The sequence below is a fragment of the Amphiura filiformis genome, chromosome 19 (genome assembly GCF_039555335.1).
Source record: "Amphiura filiformis chromosome 19, Afil_fr2py, whole genome shotgun sequence".
Classification (NCBI taxonomy): Eukaryota; Metazoa; Echinodermata; class Ophiuroidea; order Amphilepidida; family Amphiuridae; genus Amphiura; species Amphiura filiformis.
This window is the reverse complement of record NC_092646.1, coordinates 3,684,805-3,706,302: the sequence shown is the minus strand read 5'-3', so window position 1 is coordinate 3,706,302 and position 21,498 is coordinate 3,684,805. Positions and strand designations below refer to the sequence as shown.

Below are 21,498 nucleotides of genomic sequence, written 5' to 3'. Positions count from 1 at the left end.
TTATCCATGTGTCTTTTCAGCTGAATAACACCATATGGGCGGGCTCCTTTGGGGCTACTGTCTGGGCCCCCGTACAGGCCCAAATTGCTGTCATTGCTGTAGGCATGAAAAGTATCCCCCTGGGAGTGATATCCAACAAGTTTTGTCCATGTGTCTCTTGAGCTGAATAAATGCATTTTTTGGCCCCCTATTTTGTGACCCCCAGGCTAAACGTACAGGCTGTGACCCGGCAGCAATATGGAATTTTGAATCTTGGCCCTATACTAACATAACCAGGCCATCAAACCTTTTGTGTCTGATGAGCTGAATAAATTGTCTGGGCTCCTAGTCTATATCCCTTTACTCATGTTGATGCTAAGCTGCTGTGAACCACTGATTGGTCCATGCGGTTGTCTTTTATAGTGCCTTTGTGCATATAAGTTCTTGACCTGTGGCACTCCTCATGGGCTATTGTTCACGCTAGCATTAAAAAAAGGTAAGAAATATAGAGATTTTTCGTTTAGTTTTTGCACTTAGGGGAAAAAAGAATAGAAACTAGATACAGGTATTACAGGTATGTAGTTAATTACTTGGAATTTATTTCAAAGATCTGCGATAGTGTCGGTGAACAAATGTCACTCAGTATGTTCTATTTAAGAATGATGTGCATGTATGTAAGGCCGGTCGGAAGAAAAGGTCAGGTCCACATTCTAAAAAAAAAAATCTCAATTATGTTTATTCACAGGTGTATCATCATAGAAGTCAACTACCAAGTATTTTCCTGATGCCTCACCATTATGGGTAGATTGAATACCTATATCTTTATAATTGCTGTTAATGTCGCCGGTCATGTGATTGCAAGTATGTATATATGCACGTAATTATTATCGTTACTCTTATGTGCAGATGGTTTTTTAAATCACTGCCAAAACAAGTGTTTATATTCTAACTTAATTGTTAACAAAATTGTTTAAAAATGAGCCTACTCCTAATTATGTCTCAATATAAAATGTCGTTATATCTGATGCATAAGGTGTCAGTCTGACAGGTTTGTGAGTAAAATTACAAATTATGTATAAATGCTGTAAATTTCAGAAAGCACAATGTAATTTTTATTATTATTGATCAACAACACTATTGGAGCCTATATTGTGTGTTAATAAACATAAATAAATAAAAACCAAAAAACGTTACGTTAGCGTTAACTTATCTTAATGTTTATAAACTTACACCAATGTGTTAATTTACTAGCATGGATGTATGTCATTTAATATCAGTGTTTGATTTTTTACACATGTTTATTACGTTGCGCTTATTTATAGTTTTTATAAATTGACACCTATTTTTGCAGTGGTGAAATTTAGGCCCAGTCTCAAAACATCCTACAAGCAATTTTGCACTTAGTGTCTGACATTCTTAATGCATGGTACACATTATGATGTGATGTGGTGCTTTGTTTCAGCAAAGTCTCCTTTATAAAATCAATGTATTGTTTGTATAAGGCCGTATAAAATTAATGTTTTGGTTCTCGTCCAGAGGATTTTCATGAATTGATGAGGGAGGGAGGTGTTTTTTTTTTTTTTTTTTTTCAATGTAAAATTAGCATTGTCAGTAGTTTTCGGTCTTCTCCAACAGTGCTCGAGGAAACGATGAGGCCCTTTTTTTTTTTCAAATGTGAGATTCTGAGGATACACCCCTAGAGTACCACAAAAAGACTTGGAAGTGATGCTTGTTCTCTAATAAACTTATTTATATGTATGAAGATTTCATAAATCATTCCAAAGTCTTAAAAATTGAAAAATCTAAAAAAAAAAAAAATCTGACAAATCCCAGAAATTGAGGAGGGAGGGACGAGAACCAAAATATTAATTTTACACGGCCTAATAAATATGAGTTCCGAGTGAACATATGCCAATAGGATGCTTTGTTAGGCAAAAAAAAAAGGTTTGCCTCAAAGCTCGCGCGCGCATTCGTAAAATCGTGAGATTTGGGAAAAAGAAATGCGGAATTTTTTTTTATTTAAAAAAATTTTTTTTTTAGTTTTTCCAGAAAAATTCGGCGAAATTCAGATATTTTTCTCCAAATACCATGAAAAAAGTCGAGAATAAAAAAAAATCACATTTCGCCTTTGTTTTCAAACCACTCGTGAGCTTTGAGACAAACCATTCCTTTTTTTGGCCTTATTTGCATATATGAGGCATTTGTAACAGAATGACCTGTATTAGTTGCTATATGTTTTAATCGCAACTTTTCATAACTGTATCCTAAGTGACTTTTATTCTAAATTTGCTTATCCATTAGTCACTTTTCATCGCATCTGTTCCTGTTTTAATTTACAATTTGAAGCCTTGCTATGTTTGGCTATTGTTTTACAGGAGATACAATTTTTGTGGCCGACTTCTATAATTCTAAAATATGGGCAGCACCTCTCGACACGCTCGAGTTTGAAGCACTCCCGCTTCAAAATATTGATCAACCAGTAGCGGTAGATTTTGATCCTGTCGACCAGAAATTGTATTGGACTGATATTGGACGTGAAACAATTAGTAGGGCGAAACTAGATGGCACAGAACAAGAAGTTGTTGTGGGCTTTTTATCAAGTAAGTAGTGACACACATTTGAAATTCTAGACAAGGAAATAACACAAACGGACAAAGTGACAGTTACACACTTAATAATAGTCAAACACTTACAATAATAAATTGTTGGCAATACGCTAAAACCCCTGAATAGCCAGTATCGTGGGTAATGAATTTTGTTTCCCTGATCTTATTTTCAATTACCACTGTCAGCAGGGAAGAAGGACAACAGGGACGTATCCAGCTTTTTTGGTCGGGGGGGGGGCAAAATAAATTTGGGGGCACAGACGAAAAAAAAATACAGTTGCATCACACATACAGGGGCTTTATTGGGACGATATTCGTCCCCCCCCAAAAAAATGGTATTTTACACTATTTTCGGCCATTATCAGGATGTAAAGGTCTTAATCTTTACAATGTGCGCGCGTAGCGCGCAAAAATTAGGTATTTGCCCTCCTGATTTTCTCTTTCATTTTTTGTCAGAGGGGCACTTTTTTTTTCATTTTTTTTTTGGGCACTCTGCCCCCCCCTCCGCTGGCTACGCTACTGAAGAAGGGTTACCTCAAATACCTTGATTGGGGGTAAATTTATTAAGAACATGTCCACACGATATTTGTGACGTTCTGGCTGCTGAAGTTGATGTTCTTTGTTTGACATGTACAGTGTACAAAAGACATGCAGACACGCCATTGGCTTACACAGGTGCGTGTTTGAAACAAAGAACGCCAACGCAACAGCCAGCTACTTTAGGCTCATTTCGTTGCAACAGGTCACATATTTTTGTTTTTATCTTAATTACAGGCCCTCAAGGTCTAACAATCGATGTTGTCACCAGACATATTTATTGGACAGATACAGGGGTCAATAGAACAGAGAGAGCAAATTTAGATGGGAGTGGAAGACGAATTATTCTACAGGATGGTCATGATGAACCCAGGGCAATTGTGGTGGATTCTGCTGGGGGGTAAGTAGCAGCATTCAATCAAATAGTGTATCTCATGGTCAACAATGGCACAAGATTTTTTCCCGAGGGTGGCAAAGTCACGGGGCAAAGTTAATGGCGTAGGTATATGTTGTGTATTATTTTAGCAGTTGATTGAACACATCTGACGATAGGTTTTCGGTGACTTTGTTTTTCTGTGTGTGACTTGGGGGAAACCGGGAACGGAAAGCACAGGTTTGTTTGAAGTGGAATACTCCAAAAAAGTTTAATAAAGGTCAAAATATGGTTTCCGTATAAAGAACAAAGTGTTCTTTAAGACCTTTTAGAAATTTAATTTCTGTGACCTTCCTCCTTGGCGCCGCCACTGACGAGCTGAGCATACAAGCTTGAGTTCACAAAATAATGTGGTCCATGTAGGTTCATTTTGCGTGAGTGCCACAAACCACGGAAGTAATTTCTTGGTTACCCATCGTTGCTTGCCAGAGCATAACCAGTTTGGGTATAAATGATATCAAAATAATGAAGCTGCAACACCATCAACTTCTTGTAAGTAGCAGTGTAACTATAGCAAAGAATCACACATTACACGATATTCTGTGGTTGGAAGGTAATATAAGAGATAACACATATGCGCCAGTCTTTTTTTTTTTTTTAAAGATTTGGAGTGTCTTGTGGTCTTTTTAACTGAGTTTTGCAGCTTTTTACTTACAATAATGACTTTGAAACTCAAAAGATGCAGGGCAGTCGCCAAGGGGGGGTATCCCTAAAAAGAAAAAAAGAAAAAGGAAGAAAGAAAGGGAGAGAGAAGGGGTAGAGAGAGGGGAGGGAGAGAGGGAACTTAAACATGATCACGAATCTCAAAAATGAGTGTTATAATTCCATCCTCTAATAATCTTGGAATAAGCATAAAACTCATGAGCTGGATCAAAATACCGGGACTAAATTAACCAAAAGTTGTAAAAGGCCTATACATCTTCCTTTGGCACGATTTAGTGTCCTCAATTGTGTTCATTTTAGCATTGAAATTGCAATTTTTTCGATCAGAAAATTTTGCCCCTGGTTCGGTAACTCCGTTACGTCCCCCTTTGAATTTTAGCATTGAAATAGCAAATTTTCGCCATCAGCAAAATTTATTGTCCGACACCCCCCTGAGGAAATGGTCTAGCGACGGCCCTGAAAAGATGTTGTTGTACTATTTTGTCATAACATTTATAAATGTAATGTAGATGTTAAGATAATTTTAGACGATATCGTTCTAGAGAGGGTAGGTAATACCAAATTTCTGGGAGTACGAAAACTTAACATGGAAGTGTCATAATAATTGTATAGCAAAAGCTATTTCAAGGAATATTGGTGTAATGAACAAACTCAAATTCTTTGTACCAGATCGCATTCTTTATACTCTATATTGTACCTTTATTCAACCTTATTTGAACTATGGAATATTAATTTGGGGAAACACGTGCACAACATAGTTGGATAAAATTGTGAAACTTCAAAAATGGGCGATAAGGACAGTAGCCAATAGTCATTATAGAAGTCACACAGCCCCCTTGTTTGCAAAATATAACATTTTAGCAAACAATGATACCTATAAATTAGAATTGGGAGTTCTTATGTACAAGTACAGTATTAATGAATTATATACCAAGCTTATTTAACAGTTTGTTTACCCTGCGATCTAATATTCATGATAACCAAACAAGAAACGGTAATAACTATAACTTAAACTAAAGATAGCAGAGTATTCGTTGATCTTGCTGTCCGTACAGCTGGTCCTATATTATGGAATTCATTTGCAAAAATCTTTAAGGGCGTCTTATTCAGTGAAACATTTCCGGAACGTGTACTAAACACACTTAATTTCAAAATATGAATAATTGCCGAGCATTGTATTTTTTTGGTTGATGTTTGTTTGGTATTTTGTATTTTTTCGCTTTCGTTTTTTGTGTTTTCTGATTGGTAACTTTTCTGTTTAAGGGGATGGCTACCTCTGGCCTTACTGGCCTTTCGGCTATCTAGTGTGTATTTGTTATTTTTATGTGAATTGTGGAATTGAATGAATGAATGAATGAATGAATGAATGAATGAATGAATGAATGAATGAATGAATGAATGAATGAATGAATGAATGAATGAACGAACGAACGAACGAACGAACGAACGAACGAACGAACGAACGAACGAATGAATGAACGAACGAATGAACGAACGAACGAACGAACGAATGAATGAATGAATGAATGAATGAATGAATGAATGAATGAATGAATGAATGAATGAATACGTTTAAATTTATGTCATTGCTTGAAATCACCACATTTAAAGAATTTCTAATTTTGTTTCTTTAAACAAGTCGATTATTCTGGACCGATTGGGGCACCAATCCAAAGATAGAGAGATCTAACCTTGATGGAAGCGACAGGACGACTCTTGTAAGCACTGATCTTCAGGGACCAAATGGACTAGCATTGGATCTTGAAGGTATGGCTTGAGTTAGATAAAGGAGACAATATGTAGAGAGAATATTTATAAATATTTTCTCTCCATATTCTAAGGATATATGTTATAATTAATAAGGATATATGCAATAAAATGTGCAGAATAATAACTTAATAGTTATTAATTTATAACATATATCCTTATAGATACTGGTAAGAGTTAATGCTGTCTCTTGTACACTAGGTTGTCAAATAGTTGCTTGGTTTCATAAGTCATGAAAGTGCAAAAATGCCAGGATATGTATAGCAGAGACAATTACCCTCTCTTTAGTATGTAACAAGGCATTTCATTGGTCCTGCTGTTTTACATCACAAAGGCCGAGTTCTCAGTTCATTGACTCTTATATGTATTAATGTAATTGGATTTTGGAATATGACAGCAAAATAATGACAGGAATACAACACTGTCAGTACCCACAGCCAGAGGATGATTTAAGCACTACCCGACACGCCACTGTGTTGACTTGCGGTTAGCACAGCTGTGTGAGTGAACATGACACCATTGCTCGCACTCTGCATAGACGTGCATGGTTAAATTTGAATTTGGACCGATATATTTACAATAAAAAAACGTTCAAAATGCTAGTCGATTTCACATTTTATGTTATCTACAGAAGGTGTGAATTATCCTTTATGCATACATCACTTTTGTTCTGAAATCGACCAAGTAATAATGACACACACACAATTCTTAAACAACATCTTTTGCACAGAATTCAATGGGATTTGAAAAGTAAAGTGGCAGTTGAAACTGTAGTGATAACACTTTTGCAGTGCATGAGGGGGCTTCCTTAAATCATCCTCTGACCCAAAGCCAACAAACATTTTTACCATTTAGATTTTGTAACTTTGCCTTAATGTCTATGGAAAATGTACGCCTATATTGTGTCAAATAATTGACAGATTCTTTTGAACAAATCCAATATTTTGGGTTGATGTTACGTATCTCAATGACAGTTTCGTGCTAAGACTTAGCACTTTCGCAAATTATTGTGTATTGTGTCAAGTTATTTTAAAGACAGCAATACATTGAAAATACTCCAGTTGAAAAGACCAAAAACAACCATAAAGCTATCCAGTAGTTCTCATGACCTACACCAATAGCTAGTAATATATAGGTACCAAAGATATGAAAATGAAATAATGTTGTTGTTGGCTTGAATAGGAGCTAAGTGCAACTTTTAAAATCTGACTTGAAGCCACTCAGGCGCCCATAACTCGACTCAATGATATCGTAGAGCAACAAAAGAGGTATCAAAATGCGCAGGAGAGGGTTGCGCTTTATATACATTAAATAAGTTTTTGCTATATATTTCAGTGCCCGATATATCTGACCATCTATAATCGTTTCGATACTTTATTGGTTGAGTTTATTATAATGTTGTACAAAGTAATGATATACTAACATAACTTGCATAAATTAAAATGTGCACATTTTGCACATGATCAGATAGTTGCCTTTCTATCACTGATGGATATAGAAATTGCACTCATAAAGCATTTTTTGGACATTTGTTGACATAGATAGCAAGAAAAATTTCGATACATTTGCGAACCTGAAAGTATTTAATGTGAGAATCCGTTTACCTGAAATTCATATCTTTTATTTAATTTAGTCAATTTAATAGGAGAGCAAGTTGAAGTGAAAAATGGGTTCAATTGCGAGTGCAAACTGCGTGTTATATCATGTGTGCATATTTTTACATGAGCAATTGAAAGTTTTTCATATGAGTTAAAAATACTGTCTGCTTTAATCACGACTTTAATAATGTATATATAGTTAGTTACCTCCCTCCACTGATGCTTTGCATCAAAGTGTTCTTGTTTAGAACTGGATGGACTGGAGTAATGCATATCATTACAAAATGATTGAAATTCACTGCCATGAGTCAAGAAAGAGCAGATTTATTTATTTTCAATACCATTAGGCCATTAGCGGAACTTTGCCCTTTTTTAGGACTCTTCTTGCTTTGGATTGTGGTCATTTGTTATCCTATCTCTGCGGCTAGCCTCAGAGACATGTAACAAAATGACTGCATCTAAGAAACACTTGCCAAAATCCAGACCGGGCGAGTATTATACTTTGACCACATCACACACATGAATAACGTTAGACCAATTGCCTCACGGAAAGCTGTCTAACGAAGGGAGTGTGAACACCTATTGAGACCCAGAGACTTGCCCACGCCATCGGTGTCCAAGATCGGACCCTGTGGAAATCTTTTAATTATGTTCACATCTGTATAACAAAGATAACATTAGAACAAGTACCTGTACTCTTTAGCTCGGATTTTCAGACCTCATTTGTTGAAAATAGTTGAGAATTAAAGAAACGGTGATCTAGAACCTAAAGAAACAACGAAATCAAAAGTTGCACTTTCGTGTTCTAATCAATAAAAGCACGACGCTAGTTTTAACGTGCTAATCAATGGAAGCACGGCGCTAGTTTTCTTGTTCGAGAACGCTTGTGTACATATAAATAGGGCATGCAATGGAGCAAACTGCAACTTTTGAAATTGCATCTTTATTCGCTTTTTTTGGATCGTCGTGTCGCGAAGGGGTGAAGATAACTGGTACTTTAATTCTTTTGCGCACTGTATTTGATTTATTGCCTATCGAGTATCGAAACTTGCTTTACGACTTACGCCTTTCTTGAACTGTTCAAATGTCTGTCAAGACAGTAAACATGCATAAAACATTTCCACAGGGTCCGGTCTTGGGCACCGGGGGCTTATGTAATTATTATTCAAATTCAATTAAAGTTTTCACTGGCCAAGATATACCCTGGCAATCATACTTTTTGTCTTTAATATAGACACAATGAGTGTCCGTTCTGACTTCATTCAAATTTTATTTCAGAAAACAGAATGTATTGGTGTGACTCTGGTCTTAACACCATTGAAACAACAGACTTCGATGGCGGGGACAGAAGAAAACTGTTTGATTTCTCGCCGGACCCAGACATTCCAGACATTGACCCTTTCGATATTGGAATATACAACGAATACGTTTATTGGTCGGATTGGGTGTTTCCTAAGATCCTAAGACTGAACAAATATGGGGGAAATCAAGAGGCAACAGGAGTGGGATCATCTGTGTTTGAAAAAGCTGTAGGTTTACACATATTCAAAGGTACATAGCATTATTGGTCATCAATCACTTGTCAGCATTCCAGCAAACACAAAATGTTTGAAAGAAAACGTTAAAATGACGTGTTATATAATGGTAATAGAATCGTTTAAATAACATGCAAATAACATTTTTTGAAAACCTTTGGTATGAGCGTTTGGGCAGTATTTTTTGTGGGACATGAGAGCACATCAGACATATCGAATTGCATTCTGAATACGAAGAATTCTTTGAAATTCGCGATATAATACAGATTTTCGGACTAAAGCGGGTTTTTTTTGTTTATATCGAGGACTGTTAAATATCAAAAATATCATTTTAATCGTTTGCCATAAAATTTGTATTATATCGAGAATTTCAAAAAATCTAAATTATTTGATATCAGAAGGACATGTTTCGTATTCAAAATGCAATTCGATATGTCTGATATGCTTTCATGTCCACAAAAAATACTGTTCAAACATTCATACCAGAGCCATTAAGTGTCGAAAAAATATTTTGCAAAAATGTTCGCCCAAAATATTGTGCAATAATTTTTGAAATGCGTTTTAAATGTTTTTTCGTGACCTAGACTTATATAACCCGCTTTGAATAAAAGTTTTCTGAACATTTTTGTGTTTGCTGGGATATCAAGGAAAAAGGGCGTCATTAGATTGTTCTTGCTATATCGTTTAGCCTATGGATATAAAAGAAGGCAGATACACAGATAAGAGAATTAGACCCTAGAATAAAGTCTGCACAAAAAAGAACGCAACTGTTATAGATACGCCTGTAACTTCAGAACTATTATTTGCATAGGCGTAGATCCCGGGGGATGGGGATAAATCCCCCCAATATTTTGCCAGGGGGATGGTCCATACAATCACCCCCCCCCCCAATGTTGAGACCTATATATGGGTTTCTGATCAAATTAACCTTATCTTTAGCCATTTAGCCCTAAAATTGCAATATTTTCCCCACTTTTGCACCATATTTCATCAGTTTAGCTTCAAAATGGCGCATTTGTTCAATAAACTGAATCTGTCGCCGAAAAATGTTGGATTCACTATACTTCAAGAAATTTTTTCCAACCTCACCCCCCACCCCCCAATGTCAAAAAGAAATCTACGCCACTGATTATTTGTATTCACACTGTTTTGACAAAGAACGAAGGATTGTGTATTAACGCGCATTTTGATACCTCATTTAAAAGTGGCCCTTTTTCTTTTCCTTTGCCCTTTGGTCAGAGGGGCACTTTTTTCTCTCATGTTTTGTCAGGGGGCAGTCTGCCCCTCGCTGGCAACGCTGCTGTGTTTATATTCAGATCCACTCAATCCGGATCCCTCGGTAGGAGCCATAATACTTTGCACTGAAACAAAAGTTGTAAGATGTCATGACAGCCATTTTCCTAATAATTTTATCAATGTATTCATAAAAAGTCTACTTCATATTGAATATGTTGAAAGAATGATTCAGTTTACAATTTACGATATGATAACTAAATTTTGTTTTTCTTCTTTAAACTAGGACAAGCAATCAGTGACCAGCACTGTTCTCCTTTGCTGCCCAAACAACACAAACATGTATTTAAAAATATGCATAAAAGGCATAGAATTATTACTACACATACTAGCTACAAGATTATTACATTTACAAAATGATGCATAAGAGAGTAAGAAAATGTATTTTAATACATTTTCTTTCTTACTCTCTTAAGGGATCCAAAATGAGCGTTTATTGCGTTTCGACAGTATTTTTTGTGGGACATGAGAGCACCTCAGACCTATCAATTGCATTCTGAATACGAAGCATGTCTTTCTGATATCAAATAATTTTCTTTCTTTTTTTAATCACAATATAATACAAATTTTGTGACAAATTATAAAAATTTGATATTTTTCAAATTTTTGATATATAGCAGTTCTCGAAGTAAATTATATAAATCTAATGATATATTCTTAAAGTGTATGTAGCAGGGAGGAAAAAGCCGACGGTCAATTGAAAATTTTGACCTTTCATATTGAAGATATGGATTTTTTCCCAAAAAGACCTAATTTTTTTTGGGTGTTTTGGGAAAAAAAACCATATCTTCAATACGAAAGGTCAAAATTTTCAATTGATCGTCGGCTTTTCATCCCACCTACATACACTTTAAGTATAAATCATCAGATTTATAAAGTTTACTTCAAGTACTGTTAAATATCAAAAATATCAATTTTTAATGATTTGCCATAAAATGTGTATTAAATTGCGATTTTCAAAAAATCAAAATTATTTGATATCAGAATGACATTCTTCGTATTCAGAATGCAATTCGATATGTCTGATGTGCTCTAATGTCCCAAAATAAATACTGTCCAAACGTTCATACCCCAGCCCTTAATTAAATAGAGTAAAATTACCCCACATGATTAAGAAGGGGCATACACCCATAATACCGTAATGACTCACCTAATAGTGCACATCGGCTCCCTTGCCATGAAAAAGCAATCATGCACATGCAGACAGACCCCCCTCACCGCTGGTGGGACCTCCACGGGAGGGCACTCCCAGCCCGTGCTCAAAATCCCGAATGGGAAGGAAGCCCATGCATGCACATTGATAGGTCTGTTGCATATTTGAACTTCATTGTTAAAATTTAAGTAAATCGTCTTATTTTTTTGGCCATAATAATTCAATTAATAAGTTCAAGCGCGTGTAATTCAGAAAATTAATTTGACTGCGTTTTGTTAATTAGACTGCGTTATGTTTGAATGTAAAACAATTTTATTGTGCAATATTTATTATCACACTGTTTTCCATTTTCCAGATACAGAAGATGAATGCGCCGGCAACCCATGTTATAATGATGGAATGTGCATTGATGAAATAGGCCATTACCAATGCAACTGCACCGGGACTGGCTATCAAGGCCAGCAATGTCAAATAGGTAACCTAACAACTGGGTCTTTCCCCATGGGTAAAAGACGGATAGTTTAGAACTTTGTTATAGAACTTTCGAAGGAAGCGGGATCCCAACATGCCCAAAGCGGGCTCATTGTTTTGGGTTTAAAGGGCAGGTCTATTGCAAAAAAAGTTTATCTCTATTCGAAGAGAATAATTATTACATTACAAGTTGACACGCGTTGCAATTTTTTATGCGTATTTCTCCTGAAAAAGGAGAAATTGTGTGGGTAAAGTTCAGCCTCGTACGTGTTCTTCCCCCGTTTGAAGCGTACGCGTTCTTCCCCCGTTTGGCTGATGACGTAGGTAAATGAAGCGGACACTATATCATTCTCTCATCATACAATCACAATCACTTCGACAAGTTTGACATTAGCAACATGAGTTGTACTATTATTTACCATAACAATGCTGCATAACAATATGCAGACTATTGTTCTCATTTCGGGAACAAGCCTCACACAATATTGTTACTATGCGTTTGCTTTGTAATATTTCATCCAACTGAAACTATAATAACTATAGAGATGCAATATCCCACAGGAAAATCAGATACATGAGTTTGTGGACTTAACACGGTTTATATATGACACGCTGAAATTCTAAGCTCAAATTATTTTTTATTTTTTAGCCCAAATGATATTGAGATACATATGAATTGTAATATCACAATTTACTGATATATAAAAAAAGAAGCGGCTGATTTAATCCATATGTTTAAAAACCATTAAATTTGTAATACTTAATTCAGAATTTTTTTTCTGTGAACAACAACAGTATACGTTCTGTGCATTGAGAATGTTTATAGTATACCTTCTGGCAATGCAGGCACAGTCATTTCATGACGTCATTTTTTTCTTGGCCAAAGCTGTCTCGTTCGAAGGAACTCATCGCTTAAGTTGGTTTTTGCGGAATGTCAATTTTAAACGTCTTATTTTCTCAAAAAAGGAGTTATTTTCATTGTCCTCATAATATTACCTTGCCAATGGTATGATGTTGTCCGAGCAATATACCTGACCTTTAAGTGTACCCTTCTGCCATGCATCACCTAACCTTGTAATTCAAATTGTTGATTTTCACTTATTCAACTTTTGTTTAAACCACTGTGTAGCAAAATCGCAAATATAGATTTAAGAAAAATTTACATCTATATATTTTTAATTGTGTCCAAAGATCATCATATATTCCAAGAATAAATCCATCGATCTATCAATCAATCAATCCACCAATCAACAAATCGAGCGATCAATCAATCAATCGATCAATCAATCGATCGATCAATCAATCAATCATTCAATCATTCAATTAATTAATCACAATCAATCAACCAATCATATATATTTCTCGCAGATATAAATGAATGCCTTCAAATACCAGTTTGTGATTCTGCTGCTTACTTGGTGCTGCTGATTTACTGTTGCTTACATACTTTGTGCATAATACTGAAATTAATTAAACGGTCAGATGATTTATTAGCAATTCATACAATTATGGTTAGGCAATAGAGACACTGAAAAACAATTGGTTAGCACTAAAGAATAGAACAGAACGGAGGTTGTTTAATTTTTGTGTGTATGTAGGTAGTGTACATTTACATACAAGCACGCTTCTCTTAATTTCTTGCCCTGTATTGCGCCACGTGCGCTTTTACCGAATTTATTGTTCACTTACATTTTAGACTTCAATGAGTGTTCGTCTTTCCCGTGCCAAAATGGAGGACAATGTGTAGACCAAGTCAACGCGTTTATCTGTAATTGCTCGAATGGATACATTGGCAACCTATGCCAGTTCTGTAAGTACATAATATAGACTTAAAAAATCATAATCATACTTTCCCATAGGCGTAGATCCCGGGGGATGGGGGGGGGGGGATTTATCCCCCCAATATTTTTCCAGGGGAAGGTCCATACAATCATCCCCCCAATGTTGACGCCTGAATATGGGTATCTGACCAAATTAACCTCATTTTAGCCCCCAAAGTGCAAAATTTTGCGAGCTTCACGCGCATTTATTCCACTTTTGCACCATATTTTATCAGTTTAGCTTCAAAATAGCACAAAAATATTTTACCATGAACTTGGTCTGTCGCTAAAAGGTGCTGGATTCACTATACTTTAAGATTTTTTCCAACCCCGTCCCCCCATGTCAAAAAGAAATCTACGCCATTGGACTTTCCCACAGTCTTGGTTCGGTCCGTAATAGCCGATGTCGTTTTCCATGCACCCGAGGGAGGGTCTAAAAAAATGTCATCGAAAATGTTCTGTCCCTAAATACGTACTATTTGACAAGAAAAGACAAGCTATAACGTTTCGTGTTCATGTGTGAATGATATCCTCACTTTTTTATGTTGTTAGCTGATATAATATAGTTTTTACTTTTGATATATCGCTTAAGGACTTTAATAATACGGTTTGGGTTGAGCTATGAAGTGGCAGAAGGAACTAGTGTTTTTCATTCCTTGACAAAATGGGGAGGCAAGGTAATGAGCATTGTGTAACTAGTAGTATTGTCCTATTTTGGAAAAATGACTACTTCTGCGTCACATATAGGTTTTGTCTTTTTACTAAAGCAGCTGAAAAGTCTGCGCCTTGTCGAAACGTTGGGCAAACTTAATTTTCTTTATGCCAAACAATTTGACTTACTGTTAAACTGGAATTAGAGGTTTTGATCATCACTTAGTATTATATTAGTCCATTTTGGAGGTAGTTTTAGGAGCACTGGGATCACAATACAGCTTGAAAACCGAAAAATGTAGATACACAAATTGTGCGAAATAGGGTAGTCACCGTTTCCATGCAACAATGCTTCTTTTTCTTCCAGTCGATTCACCTTTTCGTTAAATCCCATAAACTTTTGCGGTCACCGGTAGACCTGTGATGTCGTCACGCCAAGGCGCATATGGTTATTGCGCATATCACGGTTTTGAAGTGCACAGTAACGATGTTCACTAAACTATGTGTAAATCGGCGTTACTTCAAATGACGACATCTTAGGTCTACCCGCAAAGGCTAATGGATTTACCGAAAAGTTCAATTAATATGAACCAGGTAAAGTCAGGTTGCCACAGGCATTTTGTTTTAAGTTTATTGTGACGTCTTCTGTTTTGTTTATGATGGATTTTGCTTCTCAAGACAACCAATATTTTAAAAATAAGATTACTGGCTCTCTGTCACCATTGGGCAATATGAGATGCGGACAGTCAAAGTTTATACAAATATTTTTTTAAGATCTCACTTTGATCGAATTATAAAGATTCGGAAACGTATGGTTTGGCCTATCTGTTTGTAAATCAGTAGATGGTCAGGTACTAAAACTAGTTCCGTATGCAAACCGCGACACCCCTTAAATAGCGCGAATATTGTTGTTGGGAGCTCTTACATCATACAAGCCCATTTAAGGATATTCGATTTGCTACCTGGTCAGGAAGTGTCTCCTAGCCAGGCAGTCGTAACAGACTGAAGTGTAGCTTTTACCGCATATATAGCAAATACTGAGCTAGCTAAACATATTTGTTTTCTTTTCAGATGTAAACGAGTGCGCCCAGACACCATCTCCGTGCCATGTGTATGCAGATTGTTCCAATACTGAAGGCAGCTATACCTGCCAATGTCAACCTGGATTTGCTGGAGATGGATATACAACTTGTACAGGTAGGTTGAGTTTGGTTTAATTCAATTAATCCAATTTAAACGCAAATCTGAATTCATTTTAAACCTTTCATCAGCTGGATTTAGAGAAAACGTTCATGACAACATTATAATTATAACATTATAAATTTTGTTTAGTTGAAAATTTGGGATAAGAAATGAAAATCAAAATAAATGTTATTCGTAAGGTTCTTGAATAGCAACCGTTTTGTTTAGTTCAGAGTTTTAATTTTGTATTAACTCATGACCTCTTTATTACATTGATTGCAAATATATTTAGTACTTAGTCCCGACAATTAGATATGAATTTCAAGACTTTTTATTTTTAATTCTACTCAATGAGGGCACGTGTTTATAGACTTAAGATATTGTGGCTCTTATAAGTAGGAAATAGATTTTTTTTATATTGACAAACAATTATCTGAAAAGCTTGAATTGAGTTTTTGTACTCTTATCATCGTCTTACAGGAGCCACAAAATCGTTACACATGCCCTCTTTGAGTATAGTTGAAAATGAAAGGTTTTGAAATTCAGAATGATCTAACTGTCGACCTATATGTGCTAATACATCTGACTGCACTTAAGTTCAATCAAAACCGTTGCAAGCAATCAGTACAATCGGTAAGGCGTTATGGCCAGTTTGACGATGCGAGTTCTAGACCGGCGCAGTTTCTGCTTGCTCTCATGAAATTATAAGCTAACTTGAAATTCCTCTGTGCAAGGAACTGGGTACTCATTTGCATAAGTTACCCGTATGAGAATTGGAGGCGCTGATCCTGGCTGTGATAGTTTATTATAGTATGTATAAGTTGTGCGCCCGTGGTGTGTGTTTCTAAGCTGCAAATCCCTGATTGTTATGGTGTGTTAAAGTGTGCTGAGTCCTGTGCGTTTTTTCCCACAGACATAGATGAATGTTCGTCTAACCCGTGTCAGAATGGCGGTACATGTAATGATTTAATCAACAAATCTTAAATGTATTTAAGACAAGCGGTTTTTTTTTCAAATCCACAAGATTTTTACATCAAGTATGATATCGTTATTAATTCGGCAGACGGCCGAATCTAGATTTGGTTTTTGGTGAATTCATTTTTATGCATGCATTATTTTTGAATTAGAGAATAAGGGATCAATGCTGTACACAATCGGGGGCAGCATATAAATTTTAAAGGAGATCAGATGATAACAGCGTAATATATAATCAGAAAGGGCGGAATACAGGGTTAGCTGACGGTGCATCGTAGTACGGTCAACGATGATAACCGTTAAAAAATTGATATGCTGCCCTCTATAAGTAAAGCATTCATCCCTTGTTCTCAAATTCCAAAATAATGCATAGGTAACATGAATTTACCAAAAGCCGAATCCGGATATTCGGCCATCTGCCGAATTCATAACGATATGTAAAAAATAGAACTATCTACCCGATCAAATATGGCCTCTGTTCAGCTTCTAAATTTGTTTTTTATAGAGTAGATATCGTTATGAATACGGCAGACGGCCGAATCCGGATTCGTCTTTTGGTAAATTTATTTTACGAATGCATTACATTTGAATTAGAGAACATGGGATCAATGCTGTACATGATAGAGGGCAGCATATCATTTTTTTAACGGAGACCAGATGATAACAGCATAAATAAGTAATCAAAAGAGGGCCAGGGCGGCATACAAGGTTAGTTGACGGTGCATCATAGTACGGTCACCGACGGCAACCGTTAAAAAATCGATATGCTGCCCTCTATAGATATAGCATTGATCCCTTGTTCTCGAATTCAAATGTAATGCATGTGTAAAATGAATTTACCAAAAGCCGAATCTGGATTCGGCCGTCTGCCGTATTCATAACGATATATTTAAAACAGCTGACTTGATGAAGCTGTTTAAGTAAAATATTAGTTTCGTCTCATGTTTATAATAGAATCCATCAAAGGATGTCTTCATCCGGGAGAGTTAGAAAACGGTTATGTCATATCAGGTGGCTCTAACAATGAGATTTATCCTCCGGGGAAACGGATCGAGTATCTATGTGAAGATAATTATGAGTTGCAGGGTACAAAAACCATATTCTGTCAAACTGATTCAACATGGTCGCATGAAATGCCAGTGTGTGTAAAAGGTAGGAAGAATAATAAACTGCTCAAATAAAGAAAGTCCGCAGTCATGTTACCCGTCCTACACCAGAGCCTGATCTTGTTATGACAATTTGATTGATAAAGTCGTTTGCAGAATCTTGTTAGCTCCAGTTTGATACCAAATTTGCTATCAAACACTTATATGAGCAGTTTATTAGTAGACAAAAAACACAGACACACTCAACACCGTAAAGATTCGCCTAATGGCGCATTTGGGCTCCTTTGCCTTAGGGTAAAGTTCATGTGCAAATAGAGAGCTCCCTTTTCTAAAATCCCAACAAGAGATCACAATAAGAAATATTAGTAAGGTTCCGTGAGCTTATTTGCTGGTGAGAAATTTACGGGAGGGCACTTTAAGGATGTGCCTAAAATTCCACATACATCACGGAGCATATAGCGCCATTAGGCGAACCTTTATGGTAGACTAGTTCACGGAGCATATAGCGCCATTAGGCGAACCTTTATGGTAGACTATAGGTTCAGCCATTGTTTTTCTGCATAGACCTATGGGCCTATGTAATTGTTTTACAATGAGCATATTTAAACATAATGTCCTGTATTTTCCAAAACATTTTAAGCCTACGTAACACTCACACCGCACCAACCATAAGTATGATTACACAACTATAACAGGTTTATTCTTTTCAGCAATGGGCTATTCCAGTCAATATCCAGACATGGAATCACTCATTTAGGCAACCCATTTGAAATTCATATTTGGAAGATTAAAGTCATGTCTTCCATAGGGTGGTACGGATTTCATCTGGAACTTCCCTATCCATGACCAGTTTACAAGTTTTATCCTACAGCCTAATAGGGAGCAGCGTGGCACACTGATTAAGGTCTTTGCCTTTGGTGCAAGAGGTCCCGGGTTCAATGCCCTGCAGGACAAAACAAATATCCGCTCTCCCCGTGGCTTATCTGGTATTGGCGGGGCAGATGACCCATGATAAAAGATCTCGTTTAAGTCAGTTCCGATCAGGGTAATAAGCTCGATTGTTGGCTGCACTTGACTGTAAAAATTCCCCGACCAGAAATCTACAGCGTCCACCTTCGTTCACCAGGTCATATGTGACCCAAATGATACATTTTGTGCCATTGGCAAAATAGGGCTGATTCGCTAAGAGATTTGTAGCATAATACACCATACATTAGTTGCAAATTTTATTACCACATTACTCTTTATTTTTCCAATTAACTAAAATTAGCTCATATTGTTATATTTCACAGAGAAGAGCGGGCTGAATACACAAGCCATTATTGGTGGAGGAGTCGCAGTTGGATTGATCATTGTGATCCTTATTTTAATACTCCTTGTTGTCTGTTTCAAGAAGAAGTACGTAATATTTATAATCTTTAACTATTGTATAGGATCCAACAACTTATATAAGTCCAACCTAACGCTTTTTGAAATAAATGGAAAAATATTTTACGAAATGTAATAGTATGTGTTGCCTTATTTGTGTTATACATCTGGACCATCAATGTATTCGGTCACAATGGTTCAATATATAAAAAAGAGGCTGTTTTAAAAGTTTCATCTGTATTCAAGGAGTCAACTCTCAAACAATACAGTAATGAAAGTTGACTCCTATGGACTCAGGAGCAACTTTTACATGACTGAATGCAATGATGTGTGACAATATAAATTTGCCCACATGTGTAAAACAAATCAGGCTACACATAGCTTTTTACATCTTTACATTTATTTCAAATAAATTAGGGGGAACTTATAAGTTGTAACAATAGACACTAACCCTTACCCTATAGAGTTTTCTTATAATTGTCCCATTCCTGTCGTTGATGGCGTTCTGGCTCGGCTAACTCATGCCGGCATTAGCAAAGCCATGAAAGCGGAGAACTGAAAGCGAGGCAAAAGATTTTAAACTTTGTTTTCACAGTATTCAAAGTTGATTTGTTAGGTAGCTGTAAGGACTAAGCCTTGGTACATAATAGACAAGTACAATAGAAGCAAACTACGTTTACCTTTTGTTAATTTCAATGTACATGAATAGGTCATGTATGTTTGTGTCATATTTAATTAATTCGCATGAAATTAAACTTGTAAATATCATTTTTGTGGAAATTCACTGAGCCTCAGGCAGACCTACGACGTCAGGTGTAACAAAAAGGATAAATCCAATTCAATTACTTTGAGTGAATGCAGCATTCCTGTTTGGACGAAGAAATTGAATTTTTAGCATGAATAATACAATCGTTTTAGATTAAACAGTCTTGTTAAATAGAGAGACTACTGTTCTTTATGATAGTCTGCTAAACAGTGTTTATAGATAATGCATTCTTGTTTATAAGCACAATGGATATTGCATTTACTAACCTCAGATAATTTGTGCAGTTTCTATTAGTGCTGTTTCTTATAGTTCGTTTTTGCCATATATTTCCTAAATTTCAGCCAAAATACGGGAGCCAATGACTTGCTGGAACGACAGCGTGTTAATCCTCCGGCTCCAAAACCAGACAATCGGCCTTTTACTCCAGCTCAATCCGTTAACACAGTTAACCGCGCCTATGAGCCTGGCCCTAGTCTCTATTCCCATAGAATTGGCTTTGGGCAGCAGCAAGGAACACTCAATCACATCTATGACGAAATACCTGGGAATGGATTGTACGAAATGCCTCAATACGATAGACCACCAAGCAGGCTTCCTCCGGGACTGCCACCAGCCTATGATACTTTGAGCAGTCCAGATAACGCGAACGCGAACAGCGCAAGTGGTGAGGTCGTGAATAGCTCAAGTAATAAGCAAGCGATGATAGGTACCAGTAAACCAAACCTAAACACTGCAAATAACGCGAGCGGGCAGTCTGCTTATGAAATCATGAAGAATGATGTCACGATTGATGTCCGAATGCCGCCAAATAATCAGTGAATAGCCTATATAGCATCATAACTTTAGAGTAGTGACCTACAATACACTGTTACTCTATTCTCAGAGCTAAGTTTGCTGCAGTTCTCTATGGTTCCGGTTTCCTCACTAACGACCACAAGAACACAATAAGAAATTATTATTATTTTTTGTTCGGCCGATTTTCAACCAGAAGCAATGAAAGAACCTTGATTTTGACCTATCGCAACTCCAAAAGTCCCCATTTACCGGTACGCCGTCATCTCCCAAAGACCCACCACCTCAACATTATGGGGTAATATGCCCACTAAAAAATGATGATGTGCACTGGGGGATGGTACTCCCGGGAATGGTAACCCTAAATAGCTAGCTACCCATCCGAACAATGTGTACGATTCAAGATTCCATTACCCGCCATACATGGATGAGCTGCTAGTATTACCCCGTATACAGACAGCAAAAGAGTTCAGGTATCACTTTCACCTCTGCGCATGCCCGTATTTTGGGGGTGGCTTTTGGGGGCGCGAGCCCCCGGGGTATAAGCAGGGGGCGACAAAAAAGAAGGGCGGCGGAAGATGAAGGGGCGGCAAGAAGCATTATTATAAGATAAAACTATTAATGAAAATAGGGCGGGCAATTTATGAAAAACTAATGTAACTATATTTTTGTCACCAATAGGGGCACAGCTCGATGCGGTGGTGGTTATTGGGGGGGTTAACATCTCTAATTCTTTTCTTTTTCAAACAAAAATGTTGCAAATTTCCTGGCTGGGAAACAATTGGGTCAACCTTTTCGGGCTG

At 36.7% G+C, this 21,498-nt stretch overlaps 1 protein-coding gene across 1 annotated transcript; it reads left to right on the top strand.

Annotated features, from left to right (window-relative positions):
• The first annotated feature begins 362 nt into the window (after window positions 1-362).
• LOC140141587 (uncharacterized) lies at window positions 363-21,397 on the top strand. Its single transcript, XM_072163499.1, has 11 exons — window positions 363-475; window positions 725-840; window positions 2,355-2,579; window positions 3,360-3,522; window positions 5,858-5,985; window positions 8,862-9,134; window positions 11,920-12,039; window positions 15,578-15,703; window positions 17,618-17,815; window positions 19,062-19,167; window positions 20,245-21,397. Exons 2-11 carry the CDS (start codon window positions 777-779, stop codon window positions 20,720-20,722), a joined length of 1,881 nt encoding a protein of 626 aa, XP_072019600.1. The 5' UTR covers window positions 363-475; window positions 725-776; the 3' UTR covers window positions 20,723-21,397.
• The last annotated feature ends 101 nt before the right edge of the window (window positions 21,398-21,498 follow it).